Genomic DNA, 22877 nt, shown 5'->3' on the forward strand with positions numbered 1-22877 from the left:
GTACTCCAGATTTGTGTCACAACATGTCTAAATAGGTTGATTAAAAGTAACTACAGGTGAGTGCACCGTCTTTGCACTAGACTTAACAACAATCTAGGTGTGTTCAATATTTTGTATCAGTTGCGTGACACTACGATCGTTTGCTATAAATTCTGTGTCTTATGATCCTGACCCACTAGTTACCTGATGAAGGAGCGGTACTCTGAAAGCTAGTACTTCCAAATAAACCTGTTCGACTATAACCTGGTGTTGTATAATTTTCAACTTTTGCACTAGGTGGCAGTCTATTCTATAAACTAACAATGTACTGTAATACCTGTACTTGATAGTAGTAAACTTGCTGGTTTGCAGAATTTTGACATGATCCTGCTGCTGATTTCTTTTGTAACTTCAAATGTGTTGGCTTCCCTCCATTTTAGCCTTTTTGTTGCTTGCATTTAACACTTTATGCCACTGTCTTATTGCCACCACCATTTTGTTATTCTATTGTGAATCTTGTGGTTTCCGCAGTCTTTTGTAAGTAAATTAGTTACAGTAGACCAGTTATGATTTAATTGATGCTTTTTAAACTGTGTTCAAGGAAATTGTAATTTATTCAGATGCACAGCAAATTCAGTTTAGAGAGAGCAACTGTATAATGTGCTGACATTTTCAGTGCTAAGTCAACTAGCAAACGATCATTTCATTTGAGAAAACCCTATTATACGCTAACCATATGGGTACCTTTTCATGTCCTGTATGAGTGTTGATGTACATTTCTGCTCAATTGGATTGAATCTACAGATCTTTCCTGGAAATATCTTTTGTGTGACATTGTCTTTAAAACATTTTATTTGTAATATCTTTTATCTAGAATTTTAAAATGTACAATAGTGAAATTTTGAAATGAATTTTTGTTTTTGCTGCCCAACTAAAATCATTATGAATAATGCCTATTAATTGAATTATATTTCCCAGGCAACTCCTTTGCCATCCACTACAATGGGAATTCTACAAGTGCAATTCTTAGTTGGAATAATGACTGTGTGGTGTTAGAAAATCTGGGTCAATATTTCTTGGAAGACTAGAATTTTTAATGATTGTAGAAAAGTATTTTAAGTTTTGTGGAAATACCTTGAATGATTCATTTAAAATATGTTTTTAAAAGATCACTGTTGAATTGTATTTTTTTTAATGATGCCTCCTAAAAATTGCATGATGGTGATAACTGCTTGCTTTGCTGTAGACCTGCTGGACAATGATACTAGGCCTGGGAAAAAAAATGCTTGACATCACGTCCCACTGTACTTAAAAGTACAGTAGTATGTGGAAATAGATGGGAACTAATTAGTCTATTAGGAAGTGCTGCCTAGTTGTTCTCTTATTTCTGAAAAGAAACCTTTCTTGTGAAGTTCAGGGTGAAGTTTATTTGCTTTTCTGCGACAGTAATTGCAAGAAATTCTCTAATTATTTTTCTGAGTAAGCTGTATCTGCCAAGACTTCAGAGACAACCATGTATGATTATTGAAATTGAGGAAGTTCTGAGGAAGGGTCATTTTGACCCAAAATGTTAACTCTAATTTCTCTGCAAAGATGCTGCCAGAACTGCTGAGCTTTTCCAGCAATTTCTGTTTTTGTTTCATTTTCCAGCTCCTTTTCAGTCTGAAGAGGTCATTCTGGAATCAAGGTTAATGTTGTTTCTTTCTCCACAAATGCTAACAGATCTGCTGAATTTTTCCAGCATTTTTTGTTTGTTTCAGATGTCCAGCATCCAAAATATTTTACTTTTATCTAAAGTGAACCATTCTGGCTTCTACAATCAATCCTTGTAACTAAAATCTATCATTCTCAAGACCATTCTCATAATTGTTTTCTGCATCTTTTCAATGCCTTCAGATTTTTCATGATGTCCTGGCCAGAACTGAATGCTACTTAAGTTAAGCTTGAACCAGTTTTCTTTAAAGGTTCACCATAACTTCCTTGCTTTTGTACTGTATACCTGTACCTTTTTAAATCTCAGGATCCTGTATGTCTTATTAACTAACTACTTCCTGAACCTTTTGTCACCTTAAATTAATTGTACACCTTTAACCACAGTGTTTATGATTTTGCACTCCCTTTAGGATTGTATATTTTATTTGCTTTTTCTCATTCTACCACCAAAGATGCTATTTTTTGCAATCCCTTGCATTAAATTTTATTGCCTTGTGTGGGATCATTTCACTCTCTATGACATTAGGTCATTTGCAACTTTTGAAATTGTGCCCTGCACCATACTTAAGTCAAGGTAATTAATATAGATCATCTAGTCCAAATACTGACCCAGTCCAAGAAACAATTATTTACCAACATTCTCTTTTCTGTCACTGAACCAACTTTGCATCCTTATTGTTACCACTTTTATTCTAAGGGGTTTAACTTTGTGGACAACACAAGAAAATTCATAAATCAGATAATGTGCAATTTCCTGTTAGGTACAATGGATGAGGCAAATAGATGCATTGAAGAGGAGCTAGATATGAACATGATAGTGAAAAGAATTGAGGGCAATGATGGGATTAAATTAAGTATAGGTGAGGGAAAAGTTTGTTTGGATTTTAAATCTCAAAATAAGAGTGATGGGCCACACACCTTGTGTCTATATTCTAAAATTCTACGTGATGGCCACTTCCATATGAGGCCAATGGTCAGGAACATTTTCATTCATGTCAGTAATAACTTGGAGGTGAGCAGACAATGATTTTAAAGTAAGAGGCTTAGACAGCAAAATTTTTTAGGTATTGAAACAAAAATAATGTGCTAAAGAAATACTGGGAGAAACCAAATTTGAGGATCTTACTGAAGCCAAGTAATATGACAAGGCAGGTATGAGAAGATGTAACCTGGAGTGGGGGTGGGGTGTGTGTGATTTCTTTGGCCTTTGTTATGAGTTTCATGGGTTTAGTGTTGCATCATTGTTTGAGTAATCTATAATCATCATTTACAAACCTAGTATCCTGCGTGCTTTTAAAAAAAATTAGGATGAATTTTTGAAAAATGCATATTCTTGAACCAATCTGTGCTCTCCTATCACTTTAGTATATACTGTTACTCCTTGCATACCACTTACATTCTCAGCAATAAGATGCGTCAAGTCTGTTTAGCAATCTGCTAACTTGTCCATGTACCTTTAATTTACAATGCATTTTTTCTGTACTGGTGGAAAAAAAATTGAAACTATGCCCTGACACCTAATTCCAGATCATCTAGATGTAAAAACAAATAGGAAACTGACTCTAATCCAAAAACATCCATTAACCATTATTTCCTTTTTCAATACAGTCACCAACTTTCTGTCCAAGCTGCTTAATATTACGTGTTTTAAGTCGTCTTCATTGTTGTGTCGAACTCCTTCATTTCCCTATAACACACCACTGCAAATGATCACCTGGACTGCAAAGATTCAAGAAGGCAGCGCATTATCACTTTCTCCAGGGCAAATACAGAGCGATACTGGAGTCCAAATGAAAACAGTTTGTAAAAAGAAAATTAAGTCTGCAATGAAATTCTTAAAACTCAAACATGCAATTTAATCTCATCACACAAATGTCTGAATTTTAGAAATGACGTATGGATTCTGGTAGAAGTGGATCACAAACATATTGAAAATGCCACTTTGTGAATGCAACACTTTTTTTCAATTTGTTTTGTCATTCTTTGGTGCAAACACATTCCCCCTTCCTGCATGGATCAGCAAAGTGCTACTGAGAAACTCTTGAGGACAACAAGGGGTCTGATGCATAGAAAACCTCCTTTTGTGTAAATAATTCTGATGCTAGGCCTGGAAAAAAAAGGTTGCTTGAAATCCTGTCCCACTTTACTTCCAGTGTAACTCTGATCATGCTGGCTATGCTTCTGTGGCTACTGTTTTTGTACCTAAACTGTTGTTTATGAATAAGGTGAATCAATGAATTTTGATTGTTAGCTAATTGTGATCTTATTTCCCCTTATGCCTACATATTTTTATAAAGCAAGACTGGATAATGATCAAAAAGAGGCATATGATCTCTTTTTAAAATTAAAATGTAAGTTAATTAAATTCACAGGCTGCTGTTTTTGAGCAGAGAACCTTAACTTGGTAGTGATGATCAAGACCATGAATGGTTCAATGAGGAGAAAATTTTCGATGGCAAAAAGGATGATGATCAAAGGACATAGATTTAAGAGGATTGAGAAAATAATTTGACCTGAAGAGACATTATTTTTGATCAGAAAGGCACTACCTGAACGGATGGTGGAAACAGGTTGAATACAATCCTCACAAAAGAGGATTGGATAAATACTAGAAAAAAATTACTGAGAAAAATAACTATTTGGATGACTCTACCAAAGAGCCAGCTCAGGCACACTGGGTCAAATAGTAATCTTACATATTGTATGATTCTATAACAATAATCCAATTAATCAACAAATTACTGAAGAATCAAGACAAAAAGTGCAAATGAGATTTAGTACAGGTCAGTGAAAAATATTACAAGTCAGCAGAAAATACTGGGAATATTCTTAATCAATGGTGTCAAAATACTTAGGAAAGTGGTTAAAGTATGTCTCTGAATGATAATATCTATTCATGTAAGATAAAAGGAAAAGCTGCCATAGTCCCAGAGGTCCGTCATTAGAAAGAGACAACAGTTGGTGAGATTAAACTGAGGAGCACCAGGCTTCTGGCAAGAGGAAAGGTTGAGAAGACAGGACTTCATGGTGACGTCAGCTAATACAGGAATCTATTTATGATACACCAGTAATCAAAATTGTAAACAATGCTGAGGCATTAATCTGTCAGCGAAATTTGAGGCCATCAACCAGTTCTGAAGAAGGATCACTGCACCCAAACATTAACTCTGCTTTTCTGCACAGATGCTGCCAGATCTCACGTGTTTTTACAGCAATTTCTGCTTTTGAACCTGAAACTGGCACAAGTTCTGGTGAAGAGTCACTGGACTTGAAACATTAACTCTGGTTTTTCCCCACAGATGCTGCCCGAGCAATTTCAGATTTTGTTCCAGATCTCCAGCAGCTGCAGTTCTTAACGTGAAACTCACTTCTGGTCAGATTCACCTTTTGCTTACTGAGACACAACGAAAACATGCAAGAAGCGAAGTTGACCTGTTCCAGAATAGTGCAAGAGAAGGTTAAAACATCTCGAATCTTTAGTTTGAAAAGATAAGAATGAAACGGAACCTGATAGAGCAACAAAAGGTGCTTTTTTTTCTGTTCAATTAACTCCTGAGCACCAGATTAGGTTTAACCATGAACTGAAAAAAATAGTTTGAGGCACACAAGTAATCATCACACAAAAATAATATCTGGAAAGATTTCTCACTTAGGGCCCTGGGGCATAAGCTTTGGAATCATTCAGGAAATATGGTGGTTAGGGAGGCATATGGGATATTTGCCTTTACCAGAAATAATGTACAACACCTGTACATTTTAGCTGCATAGCTCTTTATAATCAGTAATCTTCCAGTTTTACTCAGCATAATCTTCCGAATGACCCTTTAACACGCCCAAACATCACCTGGGAGTTTAGCCAAAATTCCTGTTATTGTATATATTGAATCCTCAAGGCACAAACTGGCAGTTATGGAGAGAACGGGAAAAAAACGGGATAGCTGTTGGTTATAAGGGAGTTTTGTACTTTCAGAACCGACAGTAAACTGGAAATGAACAAATACATTCTCAAGAAATAAAAGCAGAAATTGCTTCAAATATCAGCAGGCTCTGGCTCTATCTGTGGAAAGAGAAACAGAGTTCACCGACCACTTTAAAACAGAGTACTCAAAAAAAACTCTGGAAATTATTGGATACGTGAGATCATTCTTCCAAACCGCAAAATATCACAGAATGCAGAGAGAAAGGGGTGGAATTTAGGAATTCCCACAAAAGGTCAACTCTCCCGAAGTTGTTCCCAGAGGCAGTTATATTTTATTGATTGAATACACGCCACTCTGTACCTACTTCCTTAGCCAAGAGCAACTCAATTTACATCAGCAAATATTTACTTGTTAGTTGAACGTTGCACTTCTTTGATTGGTTTGTTGACCTCAGTCTGCTCACATTGGCCACTCTTTAGACCAGTTGCTTTACAACTTGTGAGTTTCCAGTGAGAATCGGCAGCAAGACGTTCGAAAGCTAAACTTCTGGAGAGGCAGATTTGTTTAGGGCTGCGGGTGGCGAAAGAAGGGTGAAGCAAAAAGCGCAGCAACCCCCTCCCCCTTTGCCCGCCGCACAGCGAGCTGTATGAATCCCTGTAACACGGCAAGAAATGCTGCGGAATCTCGCAGCGGTGGTGGACGGTGCCCAGGAGCCAGGTGAGTCTCGAGCCGCTGCCGCTGCCGCTGCCGCTGCCAGGCAACCGGGCAACACCGTGGAGTCAGGTGCTGCGGCGGGGAGCTCGGGGCAGGGTCCTGAGAGAGCGCGAGCCGCTGCCATGGCGCCGCGCGAAGGCCCTCAGCCCGGGCTCCGCGAGCAGGGCCGGACCAACTCCCTCTCCCCGGCCGGTTACTCCTCTCCTCGGAGCTGGGCCCAAGGGAATGCGGCCGTCGAGCACCAACACTCCGCACTATGGAGGATGAAGGGTAGGTTGGGAGCAACCGGCACTATTTCCCTTTTCATCCACCTCCCTGACACTCTCTCCCCGTCTGAACGAGTTGCTCCCCATCTCCGTCCTGTCCCCGATCTAGGGGTGGGCTGCTTTCCGACCCTTTCTCAAATCCGTGACAGTCACCGCGCTCTTTAAAAATACGCGTGCAGTTTATCTGCTTCGTGTGAGATCTTTGTATGTAAACCAACTTTTTTCTTAAATCGAGGAATCACTTGATTGCATCCTGTTCTGCAGATGCATCCGTTGCCCATTTGAACTGACAAATTTGTCCCTCCCGTTTCTGATTCTATGCTGAGAGGTTTCTTGATCATTACTGGGCTTCGATCTCTGGATTTTTAAAAACAAGTGCTAAAATACCATTCCCCTAGTACTGCTACAATTTAAATTGTCGAAGTAATTCATGTGTGCGCAAAATTCGAGAAAATGCTTTATAAACCTGGAACATTACCATGAAATAGCAAATGTCATTATTTGTGGTTCAGACAATTCCAGTACTGTCCATTACAAATCATATATTAAGCAGGACTAGTACTAATGGCGTTCTGTATATCAATATTTGTGTAGGTGTAATAGTTTCAGTTGGAAAACTTCACACCAAAAATGTACTGATGTGGTGGAATGGTGTTTGAGATGCAGTCAACGTTAAGCTGTAACTTTGTATTGTCTTCCTCTTAATTATTGCCTAGAAAGGTGTATGTTTCTTGAAAGTTAGCCTGACTGCCTAAAAAGCATTTAGCTTGCCACTGCAAACGGATGCTGAGGAATGCAGGGGTTACACCTTTAATAACCAAAACAGAAGTTGCTCGGGGGGAACCTCAGGTCTGGCAGCATCTGTGGATGGAAAGCAGAATCAACCTTTTGGGTCCAGTGAACCTTCTAAAGAACTCGGTATAGATTAGATTAGATTAGATTAGATTCTCTACAGTATGGAAACAGGCCCTTTGGCCCAACAAGTCCACCCCGATCCTCCGAAGAGTAACCCACCCAGACCCATTCCCCTAGCCTATATTTACCCCTGATTAATACACCTATCACTAATGGCAATTTAGCATGGCCAATTCACTTGGCCTGCACATCTTTGGATTGTGGGAGGAAACTGGAGCAAACCTACGCAGACTTGGGGTGAATGTGCAAACTCCACACAAACAGTCGCCCGAAAATGGAATCTAACCTGGGTCCCTCGTGCTGTGAGACAGCAGTACTAACCACTAAGCCACCGTGCTGCCCCCCCCCCCGGCACTGGGAAATGATGGTATATATGCAGAAATGCTGAGTGATATTTTGTTTGAGAACATTTGTGTGAAATATCATGACAAGTTTTACAGTCCTAAAACCGCTACATAAATCTACACCGATGACATAGAGTTAGACAGTATAGAAATTGACTCTTCAGTTCAACTTATCCTGCTATTTTGAACTGATCTAGTCCCATTTGCTAGCATTTAGCCTATATTCCTCTGAATCCTTTTTATTCAGATACTCATCTAGATGCCTTTTAAATGTTGTAATTATACCCGTCTCCACCACCTCCTCTGGCAGCTCATTCCATAATTGCACCACCCTCTGCGTGAAAATGTTGATCCGCAGGTCCCTTTTAAATCATTCCACTCTCACCTTAACCCTGTACCTTCTAGTTTTGAATTCCTCTACCCTGAGGGAAAAAAAACTTGGCTATTTACCCTATCTATATTCCTCATGATTTTATAAACCTCAATAAGGTTCTCCCTTCAGCCTCAGATGCTCCAGGGAAATGGCCCCAGCCTAATCAGCCTCTCCCTATAGCTCAAAACCTCCAATCCCAGCAATGTCCTTGTAAGTATTTTCTGAACCTTTTCAAGTTTCACAACTTTCTGACAGCAGGGAGATCAGAATTCAAAAGCAGTATTCCAAAAGGGCCTCATCAGTGTCCTGTACAGCTGTAACATGACATCACAACTCCTTTATTCAATGCACTGACCAGTGAAGACAAGCCTGCCAATGCCTTCTTCACTACCCTGTTTACATCTTGCATTTACATTTTAACACACCCTTTAAAGAGTTCCTTTAACGTGACCATTCATTTTTGTGGAATCATAGAGTGGTTACAGTCCAGAAGGAGGCCGTTTGACCTGCTGAGACTGTCAGGTCTCAGCCATTGGAAAGATGTTGTGAAACTTGAAAGATTCAGAAAAAAATTTACAAGGATGTTGCCAAGGTTGGAGGATTTGAATCATAACGAGAAGTTGAATAGGCTGGGGCTGTTTTCCCTGGAGTGTTGGAGGCTGAAGGGTGACTTTATTGAGGTTTATAAAATCATGAGGGACATGGATAGGATAAATAGACAAAGTCTTTTCCCTGGGATGGGGGAATCCAGAACTAGAGGGCATAGGTTTAGGGTGAGAGGAAAAGGATATTAAAAAGACCTGCGGGGCATCTTTTCACGCAGAGGGTTGTGTGTGTATGGAATGATCTGCCAGAGGAAGTGGTGGAGGTCAGTACAATTGCAATATTTAAAAGGCATCTGGATGGGTATATGAATAAGAAAGGTTTGGAGGGATATGGGCCAAGTGCTGGCAGGTGGGTTTAGATTGGGTTGCGATATCTGGTCGGCATGGACGATTTGGACTGAAGGATCTGTTTCCGTGCTGTATATCTCTATGACTCCCAAGCAGTTTGTTCCTTAATGTCGCTCATAGTCTCGCTCATTAGTGTTGTGTATGGCGTTGCCTTATTGAGTGTTTGCAATGGTGTAAACCAATTTCATTGATTCCTTTTCACGGAAAGAAAATTTGATTGTTTTATTATTGCTATTTATGGTTCCTAGACTGTAGGAAATGTTTAAGTAACCTACCCAAATAGCCATTCTTTATTTATAAACCTAAGTATTAAGTAAAACTGTTTTTATGCCTCTAACATAACCCTATCTTGTCAGCACCTAGCATCTACAGGCACTCTTATGCTGTCACGCAGGACCAATGGACAGTAATCAGAAATGAGAACCCAGGTATTTATGTTCCTGTTCCTAATGAGTGATCTAAGGCAATGTACCAACTCTTCCTTCAACTGGGTTCTTATTAGTCAGGAGAAGACACAAATTGATTCTGACTTTTTAGGGCCTTGTGCTTCATTTTATCTTTTCACTGTGCAATTACAAGCATTGCCAAAGGGTTATAACAGCCAAATCACATGCAAAATATTGATATAATGTAAAATCAGATTTACTAAGGATTAAAGTTTTCCTAATGTCTCTATGATTGGAACTGCAGATAATTAGCTTAAATTTTTTACAATCAATGAATTATGACTGAGTACAAGAAGAGTTTGAGAGATAATATATACTTTAACTGATTACAAAATCAAATCTAGAGCAAATCTTAATTACTCTAAATTCATTCATAGCCAAATATTCCAGTAAATCTACAGCACTAGCGTCTACCCAATAATGTAGCATCTGTGACTGGTACAGCAATACGTAGACAACATTCAGGTTTAGGTGATAACTGTGCAAAAACTTTTGTATCACATAGATACAAGAGATTTCCAGTAAAAGAAAGAATCTAACCAACTCCTGATGATATTTAATTATATTGCTATTACTGAATCCCCCATTGTCAACATTCTGGAGTTGTCATTTACCCGAAACTTAATTGGACAAACCACAGAAATATTGTGGCTAGAAGAGCCAGACAGAGGCTAAGAATTCTGCAGAGAGTAATTCACTACTTTCATCCCTTGCTGTTGCATGATCTACGAGGCAAAGTCAGGATTGATAAAACACTCTCCACTTGCATGGGTGTGTGTAGTTTCAATAACACTGGAAAAATCTTAAACCGGCCAGGCCAAAGCAAGCTGATTTAAGAACACTACATTAATCACTTTAAACATTTACTCCCTTCATTGGTAGTGCAGAATGGCTGCATTGCGTACCATTTAGGAAATGCAGTTCCGAAAGTATATAAGGAACCTACGAAAGTATTTTCTAAATGCGTGACTGCTACTAGCTTTTTGGAAAAGAGCAGTGAATGCCTGAAAACACGTTAATCTTCAAATTCTCCTCCAAGCTGCATACTATCCTGGCTTGGCAATGTAAGACTTCTTTCGCTGTTGCTAGTTAAAATCCTGGACCTCCCTTCTGAACAGCACTTTAATAGGACCTACTGTGGATGTCCTGCAGTAGTTTAACGCAGTTCACTACCACCTTCTCAAGTTGGAGGTAGTGAGGACTGCAGAGTCGATAAAGTGTGAGCTAGAAAAAGCACAGCAGGTCAAACAGCATCAGAGGAGCAGGAGAGTCAGTGTTTCTGGTTGGGACTTTTCATCAGGACCTGATGAAAGGTCCCAACCTGAAACGTCGACTCCCCTGCTACTCTGATGCTGCTTGACTTGCTGTGCTTTTTCCATCTCCTCACTGCCTTCTCAAGGCCAATTGTGAATAATGAATATGCCTAGAATGAAAAGAAATAGAATTTTATTAGGACTGTCTAATTGAGTTTGTAAAATCTGTTTATAGAGCAAAGGATTTGTGTTCATTAGCAGCATTCACTGGTGGATGTCCAAAAAATTTTGCAGCTGATTGAACATTTTTTGAAGTGTTTTTACTGTTTATAAGAGAGAAAGTATGGCAACTAATGTATACACAGAAAGCTCTAACTAGCAGTAGCATGATAATGATCAAATGCACTGTTTTGATGATACTGATTAAAGGATAAGTATTGACCAGGACATGAAGGAGAACTCTTCTGCTCTTTTAAATAATAGCATTGAATCTTTTAGATTCACGTTTAAGGCCAGACAGAGCTTCTTTTTAACAGAATCGTATAATCCCAATAATGCAGATAGAAGCCATTTGGCCCATCAAGTCTACACCATCCCTCTTAAAAAGTATCCCACCCAGACCCACACACCTTATTTTGCCACCTAAACTGCACATCTCTGAACTCTATGGGACAATTTAGCATGGTCAATCCACTTAAGCTGCACATCTTTGGACTGTGGGGGGTAAATGGAGTACCCAGCTGAAACCCACACAGGCATGGGGAGAACATGCAAACTCTACACAAACAGTCTCCCAAGTCTGGACTCCTAGGTCCAGACTTAGTAGCGAGGTGGTAGTAGTAGTAACCCATTAATGTTTCCTTTAAAAGTTGGCATTTGCAGTTCCAACTCCTCTGCAGGACAACATTAAAGTGTCAGTGTTCATCTTGCTCAAACTTCAAGTCTCCTCTCTCACTATATTCATGATGTTTTTTCTTCCCTTTGATACCTCCTTGTGAATTATCCTGATGAGTGCAAGCTGAAAAGCTTGACAAAATGACTTTTTTTTTTGCCCCAGCCGTACTCCAAATCTGCAGTACCAAACAACTGTTTGAAACTGGGGTTCTTCTCTTTACAACAAAGAGGATTTACTCAAGATGCTGAAAATCCTGAATGTCTTTGACAATAATTAAGTGAACTGGTTTGCATTGGCAGAAGGATCAGTAACCAGAGAATGTAGATTTAAGATGAGTGACAAGTTGAAGTATTCTGATTGGGGAACAGCTGAGCCAGTAACAAAATTATAGTATTTTTGCTGTTCACACTAATCTGAATACTCAATAGAATTATCAAATGTTACAGTACAGCTCGAAGCCATTCAGCCCATCATATAAGCAGTTGGTGCACACAAGTTCAACGAGTTCTACAGTTTAGCACTTTCCCTGCAGAGCAGCAAGTCTGCCTTTTTTCACATAATCATACAATTATGCTTTGAAGCCATGATTGAATCTGCCTCTACCACACTCAGGCATTACATTCCAGATCATTCACTGGGTTTAAAAAAATGCTTTATTCCCATGCCAGTGTTACTTGTTTGACTAATCGCCACTTTAATTCTGTGTCTTCTGGTTCCTAATCTTTCCACCATAGGAACCATTTCTTCTTATCTGCTTTTCTGCAAACCCTTACCTCGAATCTCCTCTCAAACCTAAAATGGACAACAGTCTCAGTTTTCCTAATAATCTATATAACTGAAGATTCTCCTTCCTGGAATTGATTTCATGATTTTGTTTTTCTGCACCACCTCTGGTGTTTACTCATTCTTTCAGGATGACACTTAAACAGTTCTTAATAGTTTTATCATACCTTCCTTTTTGTATTTGTGCTTTGTTAAACATGCTCTTGACTTATCCTGCCATCTTTAGTGATTTTGTGCACACATGATTTGCATCCTATTGCTCCTGTACCTCTTTTAGAATTGTGCACCTTTATGTTGTTTTTATCTGCTTCTTGTTCTCCTACAAAACTTTTCTGCATTAAGTTTCATGTATTCATCTACTGCTTTGTCAACCCATCTATATTTTTGCAGTTTAACACTATCCTCCTCTCAGTCAACAATAATTCCAAGATTTGGCATCTATAGATTTTGAAATTGTGTCCTATACAGCACAATCAAGTTCATAAATCGAGAAGATCTAAAATGACTATGAAACTTCTCCAGTTCAAAAGGCAACCATTAACTACTACTTCCTGACTGTCAAGGTCTTATCTATGTTGCTACTGCCCCTTTTTTCCCCTCTAACGTTGCGCACAAGCCTGTTATCATTACATATTTGAGATCTATGTATACCATGTCTTCAAGATTGCCCTCGTTGACTTTGTAACCTTGTCAGAAAATTCAAGTTAGTTAAATACTCTTTGCTTTTAACAGATTATGCTGGATTTCCTTTACTAGGACAAAAGCAGATTAAGTTATGGTCAATTTTGTCCTGAATAAATGTTTCTAAAAGCTTCCCGCATAACTGATTAGTCTGTAATTGCTGGACTTGTGCTTGTACCTATATTTGAACAGGAATTTTTCATCTGCAATTCTCCAGACCTCTGGTACCAGGAGAATTGAAAGTTACGCTCTGTGTCTGTTAAATTTCTATCCATTCCCCAGATCCCTCCTGCTGTTTTGCTCTTGTCCCTTTATTTCTGGCTTCTTATCCTCGCCTTTTATGTCCAGCCTCCATTCACTGCTCTGCTTGCCCTCCTTTTATGTCCACCTTCCACTCCCTGATATGTTCCCGATCTGTTAGGTCTAGTCCCCAGTCACGTGGCTCACTTTTTAAAATATAGCGTTCGATGCAAACTTTATTGCTTTTTTAAAAATGTCATGTAACAAGTGGAGTCTTTGGGAGTCAAAGGTGCAAGGGTAGTCTGATTCACTTTGTAAAATAAAAGAAAGAGGCATATGTCAGATATGGACAGCTGCGATCAAGTGAATTCCTAGAGGAGTACAAGGGCAGTAGGAGTAAACTCAGGAGGGATATCAAGAGGACAAAAAAGGGACATGAGATAGCTTTGGCAAATAGGGTTAAGGAGAATGCAAAAAGACTCTACACATAACTTAAGGACAAAGTAAGCAGAGAGAAAATAGGGCCCGTAATGTCTTTTAAATGTTCTAACTGTACCAGTTCATTGCACACACAAACCACTTTTTGTGGAAAGAAAATGTTGCTCTTGCTGTGCTTTTTAAAACTTTCTCCTCTCACCTCACCTTAAATATACTCGCTCGTTTTGAACTCCCCCACCCTAGGGAAAAGGCCTTTGCTCTTTCTAAACCTAATCTATACTTCTCATGGCTCAATAAGGTCACCCCTCAACTCCCTACATGCCAGTGAAAGAAGTCCCAGCCTCTACTTGGAACTTAAACCCTCTAGTCCTGGCAACATCATGGTAAATCTTTACTGACCGCTCTCCGATTTAAAAATCTTCCTATGGCAAGGCTACCAGAACTGAACACCAGTGCTCCAGAAGAGGCCTTACTAATGTCCTATACAACCTCAACATGACATCCAAACTCTTATTCTCAAAGGTCTGAGCAATAAAGGCAACCGTGCTAAACACCTTCTTAATCACCCTCTCTACTGGTGAATCAAATTTCAAAGAATTATGCACCTGAATCCTGAGGTCTCTTTGTTCTACATCATTACCCTGGTCCCTACTTTTAATTGTATACATCCTACCTTGTTTTCTTTACCAAAAATGCAGTACCTCACATTTATCCAAAGTAACCTCCTTCTGCCACTCCTTAGTCCATTGATCCAATTGATCAAGATCTCTTTGTAATCTTGGATTACCTTCTTCAATGCCCACTTTTCCACCAAGTTTGGAAACTTGCTAACCATGTCTCCTGTTTTCTCATCCAAATTGTTTATATAAATGACAAACAACGTGGACCCAGAACTGATCCCTGTGGAACACCACTGGTCACAAGCCTCCATTCCGAAAAACTACCCTCTACCACCACCCTATGTCTTGCACCATCAAGCCAATTTTGTATGCAATTGGCAAGCTTGCCCTGAGTCCCATGTGAATAAACTTTACTAATTAGGCTACCATGTGGAACCTTGTCAAAGGCTTAACTAAAGTTCATGTAAGGAATGTCTACCACTCTGTCCTAATTTTTTTTTGGTTATCTCAAAAAACTCAATCAAGTTGGTGAGACACAGTTTTCCTTGCACAAAAACCATGCTGACTATCTCTAATCAGTCGCTGCCTCTTCAAGTGCATATAAATCCTATCTTTCAGAATCACCTCCAACAACTTATCCACTAGTGATGAAGATTGAAATCACATGACCCCTGCTTTTTTTTTTCAAATAGCATGGCATGGTAGGTAGCGTTTGGGCTCCAGGCTGGCAGCATCATTTCCTCTATGTATATATCATCTTTGTTTCTTCTTTTCTTCATCTTTGAGGCTGGAGCAGTGTTAGCAGGACCATGGCTGGTTACAGCATCGACAGTATGGGCTGGGACTACTGATAGCGGCGGTACCTTGTGCTAAGACTGTTGGTGGCAGATGGGGGGTATTGGTGTCATCGTTCCTGTTCCCAGATTTGGACTCTTTAAGATGTAGAATACCTGGCAGAAGCTCTGAAGCTGTGCTTGAGACACCAATTTGAACAGAAGATTCACTCCTTTTATTTAAATAATTTTTTTAATCCTAATTACATCGCAAAATGGTGCCGTATTATGGTGACAACACACTTTTCATTATATTTTCAAAATATGTGACAATAAATTAATCATGTGTTCCTTCACTCACATGATTATTTCAGTATCTTTATTGTAAGTTTACTAATTATTTCTCAACGCACACTCCAGCAGTGTACCCTTTTGTCTATTGTTAAAGGGTTTATGAAGTAATTCCCTCAGTGACTTTGCTTTTTGATATTTTCACCACATAAGCGGGTTCTCCACCTTAAAGCATTCCCTGTTTGTACTTTGATTTGACAACTAGATCTTCCAAGCTAAGATAATTTCTCATGACTGTTTTGATCTCATCTCTTATTAACTGAGCTATCCCACCTCATTTTTCTTTCTTCCTATCCTTTTGAAATATCAAATACCCCTTAGTTCCCATTCTTGATCACCTTAGAACCAAGGCTCTGTAATGGCCATCAAATCGTGCCCATTTATTTCTATTTGTCTATCAATTCAGAACTGCTAACACCACATGCAATCAAACTAGGGCTTTCTGTAGATGAGATGTAATATCTACCACCTTTGTATTCCAGCTATTTAGACATAATGGTTAGCATTTCATTAGCCTTTTTGATAACCTGATGTACCTATTTATATTACTGTTAATAGTGGAAGCATGAAATTACTTGCATATGGTGCTGCCTCACTTTGTGCTTTTGGCAAATTTGCATATGTGTTGTATCTCATCATCCAGAGTCGTCGCTAAATGCAGTCTTCAACACTGGCATTGAAAATCATGAAATTTCTATTCTGTCCTTAATTCAACGTTTCCCCAATCATAGTTTCAATTTTGGAATCAATCAATGTAACTACAAGTATTGTAGTGGAGAGAGACCATTGGAGCTAGGTAGTGATCAATAAATCCAAAGGGAAATTCAGGAGAAATCCAAAGTGGTGACAGTGTGAGCATTGACACAAAAGGAGGAAAGGGTAAAAATCTGCATTGATTGAGTTAAATGAAGTAGATTGGGAGGAATCTGCAAACACTTGTTGGGTGATTGGACTGTATGTATCATAGAACATAGAACATAGAAGGATACAGCGCAGTACAGGCCCTTCGGCAGTTAACTCAATGATGATTGAGTTTTTGGATTTTGAATATTTGAACATTGGTAATTGATATTGGTTATGGTCTGTATTTAGGGCTGAATTAACATTAGTCCATTTCAGAGCTTTGTTCTTTTAAAAAAAATCATTTATGGGACAGGGTGGTGTCAGTATTTATTGCCCATTTGTAATTGCTTGAAGGGTAGATAAGAATCAGCATTCTGCTATGAGTCTGGAGTCACATGTAGGCCAAACTAGGTTATGCCGATTTTCTTACTTGAAGGAAGCAGGTGAACCAGGTTTTTTTTCCCTGCTAATCAACATGGTCATCAGTAGGCTCTTAATTCTCGATTTTTATTGAATTCAAATTCCATCAGCTGCTATAAATTTAAGCCTGGGGCTCCAGAACATTACCTGGCTATCTGAATTAATTGTCTAGTAATAATACCACAAGGTCATTGCCTTCCCTTAACTTTGTTTAGAGAAATTGAAGAGTATTGTTCTTCCTCTCCTGACTGCAGTTAATCCAAAACAGTTGTTGTGCACTGAGTAGTAGAACCAAACAATACTCCAGAGTACAGCAAGATTATGCCAAACCTTTTGAGTGTAATTAGTCAACCCTACTTCATTGCTTCCGTCCTATTGCTGCTATTTAAATATGTTCAAAGCTCTTCTAATTTACTTTTGAAGCTGACGTGATAGTAGCTTTTAGAAGAGAATTGGATAAATACTTGATAAAGTGGAAAAAAATTGCAGGGCTATGGAGAAAGAGGTAGGAGATGAGGGCATCTGGATTATTCTTTGAAAGAGCCAGTACAAACCCGATGTGCCAAGTAACCACTTTAGTTGTATTTTTTGAATTTTATGATGCAGTAACCATTCACAATATTGTACTTTAATTGTTGAGTCTATAAAGAAGTTAACAGTTCAGTTAGACTGAAGTAAATTAAAACATAGATGAATAATGAGTTCACAATTAACTTACTAAATATCTATGTTCCAAATATGGACCCATGTATTCTTTAGTTTCTGTAGAAATAATCCGGTTGAAACCTGACTGCTTTGATTAACTAAACAAAGTGGCCAGATCTCTCCAGTAGCAGCAGTGATGGTTAGATTCATACTGCATTCAAGATTTACCTAATCTGATGCTGGTATGTGGTTTTGTTTTGTGATCTTCTGATCCCTGTTGACAAACCGATGCATAGCACAGGGGCCACAATGACATAAATTGGAGTTAGGATAAGACAGAGCATGCCCACATTTTATCATATTAGCTTCCATGTGGTAAGTTTTAAGGTCTGTTCTGAAAGCTGATGAATGGGTGAGATTAGGCCAGGTGAGGTGAGTAATTGAGTTAGCATGGATATTCAGTAGGGTTAGATAGTGGTTGGGTAGTGGTTGATTGGGGGTTAGAAATTTAAGAATATCCGAACAAGTATAGGCTGTTCAGAACATTGAGCCAGCCCTGCCATTCAGTACAATAATGACTGAATGAACACCAATTTAACACCCCCGCAATCCCTGTATGCAATTTTGCTGGTTGAATTGTGTGCAGTTAAATCTTATCATAAATGGATAGTTGTGGATGAGAATGTGGTATACCATAAAGCACAGGAACAGAAGAAGGTGAATCTGCCCATCGAGTCTGCTCCATCTTTCAGTATGCTAATTGAATTGTATTGAATTTATTGTCACGTGTACTAAGGCAAAGTGAAAAGCTTTGTCTTCCGAGCATACAGCAGATCACATAGTTAAATAGCGTAGATAGTGTATATATATTAGGTAAACAGCAAAACAAACACACAGGTACATGCGAATGTTAAGAATTTGAGTCCATTCAGTATTCTAACAACAATAGGGTAGAAACTTTCGAAACTGGCTGTTGCATGTGTTCAGGCTTCTATACCTTCTCCCCGATGGTAGAGGTTATAGAAAAACGTTACCAGGGTGGGGTGGATCTTTGAGAATGCTGGCGACCTTTCCTTGACTATGGGCCTGGTAGATGGATTCTATAGATGGGAGATTGGCCTTTGTGATTGTCTGGGTCGAGTTCACCATTCTCTGTAACCGTCTCTGATCTTGAATGGTACAGTTGTCATACCAGGTAGTGATACATCCAGACAGAATGCTCTTGATGGCGCACCTATAAAGTTGGCAAGGGTTTTTGCCGTCATGCCAAATTTCCTCATTTGCCTGAGGAAGAAGAGACATTATTGGGCCTTTGTAACCAATGCATCCACATGAAGAGTCCAAGAAAGCTTGTTGTGGATGACCCATCCCAGGAGCTTGACACTCTCCAGTCATTCCAGCTCTATGCTGTTAATGTGTAGGGGGGCATGAGTAACATCCCACCGAAAATCAATAATGAGTTCCTTGGTTTTGCTGGCATTGAGAGCTAGGTTGTTCTCAGTGCACCATTTTTCCAGGTCTTCCACCTCCTGTCTGTAGTTTGTTTCGTTACCATGTGAGATTCGATCGACTGTGGTGGTGTCATCAGCGAACTTGTAAATGGCATTGGTCTGGTATTTGACGATGCAGTCATGGGTGTACAGTGAGTACGGTAGGGAGCAGAGTGTTGAGTGTTAGTGAGGATGAAATAACAATAATAATGAGATAAATATTTGACTTCTAGCTTCACCAGAGAGGATACAAAAAGTATCTGTTATGCCAATAAATCATGAGGTTGAAAGTAGAGAGGAACTTGGTGAAACTAGGCATTCACTGAACTGACTGATGAAGTTACAGATTAATGTATCTTTGAATCTTGTTAGACTTCACTCGTATGCTCTTCAGAAGGTTAATAAGGTTGTCAATGAGTTGGTATTCATTTTCCATAATTCATTAGATTCTGGTAAGGTTCCATTAGACTCAAAAGGAGCAAAAACAATCACTATAGTCAAGAGGCAGAGAATATGAAAGTATGATTTTGTCTTAGGAAAGATATCAGAATTGGTCATAAGGAGATTATAACTGGCAATTGGAAAAAATCCACAGTAATCAGGAAAACTCAACATCGTATTTATCCAATTTCTCAAATTCTTTCAAGGAGAAACATGTACTTTGACTATAGGAGAGCCTGTTGATGTATTGCATTTGGATTTCAAAGATTCTATTCGACAAGATTCCACATAATTGGATATTATGCAAAGTGGGATCTCATGGTGTGGGGATAGCATATAGGCATGGATCAAAGAGTAGATGGCAGGTTGGTAAAACAAAAATGAAATATTATTAAATGGGTCTTTTTCAGATTGTCAGGATGTAACGAGTGGGATCTATGCTGACCTGTCAACTTTTTACCATTTATGTAAATGACTTTTATGAAGGGCTCAGAGGCATAACAGCTAAATTTGCAAATGACACAACATAACATCTTACCCATATTTGTGAAAATGTCCAAATCAGGATATAAACCAATATAGATAGGTTGAGTAAATGGACAAAAAATAGGTCAAGTATAATGTGGTAAAATGTGATAGTGTTCACTTTGGTAGGAAGAATGAAAAAGAAGAGTATTATTTAAACAGAACAATTGCAAAATTCACACTCATCTACAATACCTCTTTGAAGAACATATCTGACTCTCTATTTTGTCCTTCTACTGATGCTTCCACATTCACCTATATTACTACCACTTTGCTAGAGCTCTCCTGAAGCGCTTTAAGCATCATCTGAAGAATTAAGCAGTAATCAGTCTTCACCAACAAGTCCAGCACAGAAATTACTAAGGAAGAGTCAGCTGCCATTTGTATTCGAAGCCCAAATTGTGCAGTCCTGCTGCGTATAAAACTAGCAAGAGGAGCAACCATTTGAGAAAGTACTGCTGGTCAGAACAGTAGCTATCTCCAATACAACAGTGTTAAGAGAATTCTATAACATCCAGTTAAAACCAAAATGTTACAATAAGAGTTGTCCAGAAATGGAACTTGTAGAATTTAATCTTATTTATTTGTGGGATGTGGGCTTTGCTGGCTGAGCCAGCATTTAGTGCCCATGCCTAGTTGCTGTTGAGATAGTTGAATTGTTGCAGTCCATGTGTTGTAGGTAAATACATAATGCTGTTAGGGAGGAAGTTCCTGGATTTTGACCCAGCAACACTGAAAGAATGATATTCAGTCTAAACATTATGGCACAGACAGGGAACACAGGGGGCTAACACCTTCAACATCTCAACATCTTATCATTGTTACAGTTAACCTGAGCATGTAACTTTTAAAAACAGTTTCAATTCTTTCATATGTAAATCACAATACTATCATGGTCATTCTAACATAGAGTCATAGAGATGTACTCTTTGGTCCAACCTGTCCATGCTGACCAGATATCCCAACCCAATCTAGTCCCATCTGCCAGCACCTGGCCAATATCCCTCCAAACCCTTCCAATTCATATACCCATCCAAATGCCTCTTAAATGTTGCAATTGTACCAGCCTCCACCATTTCCTCTGGCAGCTTATTCCATACACATACCACCCTCTGAGTGAAAAAGTTGCCCTGTAGGTCTCTTTTATATCTTTCCCCTCTCATCCTAAACCTACGCCCTCTAGTTCTGGACTCCCTGACCCCAGGGAAAAGACCTTGTCTGTTTATCCTCAATTTTATAAACCTCTATAAGGTCACCCTTCAGCCTCCAACGCTCCAGGGAAAAACACCCCAGCCTGTTCAGCCTCTCCCTGCAGCTCAAATCCTCCTACTCTGGCAACATCCTTTGTAAATCTTTTCTAAACCCTTTCAAGTTTCACAACATCTTTCTGATGGGAAGGAGATCACAATTGCATGCAATATTCCAACAGTGACCTAACCAAAGTCCTGTACAGCTGCAACATGACCTCCCATCTCCTGTACTCAATATCTGAGCAATAAGGGAAAACATACCAAACACCTTCTTTACTATCCTATCTATCTGCGACTGCACTTTCTAGAAGCTATGAACCTGCACTCCAAGATCTCTTTGTTCAGCAACCCTCCCTAGGACCTTACCATTAAGTGTATAAGTCCTGCTAAGATTTGCTTTCCCAAATTGCAGCACCTCGCATTTATCTGAATTATACTCCACTGCCACTTCTCAGCCCATTGGCCCATTTGGTCAAGATCCTGTTGTAATCGTAGGTAACCCTCTTCACTGTCCACTACACCTCCAATTTTGGTGTCATCTGCAAACTGACTAACTGTACCTCTTATGCTCGCATCCAAATAATTTATGTAAATAACAAAAAGTAGAGACCCAGCACCGAACTTTGAGCCAGTTCTGTATCCAATTGGTTAGTTCTCCCTGTATTCTATGAGATCTAACCTTGCTAATTAGTCTCCCCATGGGGGACCTTGTTGAGCACTTTACTGAAGTCCATATAGATCATTTCTATCATTCTGTCCTCATCAATCCTTTTTGTTACTTCCTCAAAAAACTCAGTCAGGTTTGTGAGACATGATTTCCTACTCTCAAAGCCATGTTGACTATCCCTAATCAGTCCTTGCCTTTCCAAATACATGTACATCCTATCCCTCAGGATTCCCTCCAACAGCTTGCCCACCACCAACTTCAGGCTCCTGGATTATAGTTTCCTGGCTTGTCCTTACCACCCTTAAACTGTGGCACCACGTTAGCCAATCTCCAGTCTTCTAGCGCCTCACCTGTGACTATCAATAATACAAATATCTCAGCAAGAGGCCCAGCAATCACTTCTCTAGCTTCCCACAGAGTTCTAGGGTACACCTGATCAGATCCTGGGGATTTATCCACCTTTACCCATGTCAAGACATCCTGCACTTCCTCCTCCATAATATGGGCATTTTGCAAGATGTCACTATCTATTTCCCTACAGTCTATGTCTTCCATATCCTTTTCCACAGTAAATACTGATGCAAAATACTCATTTAGTATCTCCCCATTTTCTGTGGCTCCACACAGGCCGCCTTGCTGATCTTTGAGGGGCCCTATTCTCTCCCTAGTTACCCTTTTGTAAAAACTCTTTGGATTCTCCTTAATTCTATTTGCCAAAGCTATTTCACGTCCCCTTTTTGCCCTTCTGATTTCCCTCTTAAGTATACTCCTACTTCCTTTATACTCTTCTAAGGATTCACTCGATGTATCCTGTCTATACCTGACACATGCTTCCTTCTTTTTCTTTACCAAACCCTCAATTTCTTTAGTTATTCAGCATTCCCTAGAACTACAAACTTGTCCTTTCACCCTAACAGGAATATGCTTTCTCTGGATTCT

The 22877-nt window shown here is 39.3% G+C and overlaps 1 protein-coding gene across 4 annotated transcripts in view; it reads left to right on the forward strand.

Annotated features, from left to right (window-relative positions):
- Positions 1–6062: 6062 nt before the first annotated feature.
- The window catches only part of LOC132823413 (kelch-like protein 3), a 124592-nt gene continuing 107777 nt past the window's right edge, over positions 6063–22877 (forward strand). For all 4 annotated transcript variants that reach the window (XM_060837223.1, XM_060837225.1, XM_060837226.1 and 1 more), the window contains exon 1: positions 6063–6329. In XM_060837223.1, coding sequence (XP_060693206.1) covers positions 6259–6329 — 71 coding nt within the window. In that variant the 5' untranslated portion in view covers positions 6063–6258. The remainder of the gene's footprint in view (positions 6330–22877) is intronic.

Source organism: Hemiscyllium ocellatum, chromosome 16 (assembly GCF_020745735.1).
Source record: "Hemiscyllium ocellatum isolate sHemOce1 chromosome 16, sHemOce1.pat.X.cur, whole genome shotgun sequence".
Taxonomy (NCBI): domain Eukaryota; kingdom Metazoa; phylum Chordata; class Chondrichthyes; order Orectolobiformes; family Hemiscylliidae; genus Hemiscyllium; species Hemiscyllium ocellatum.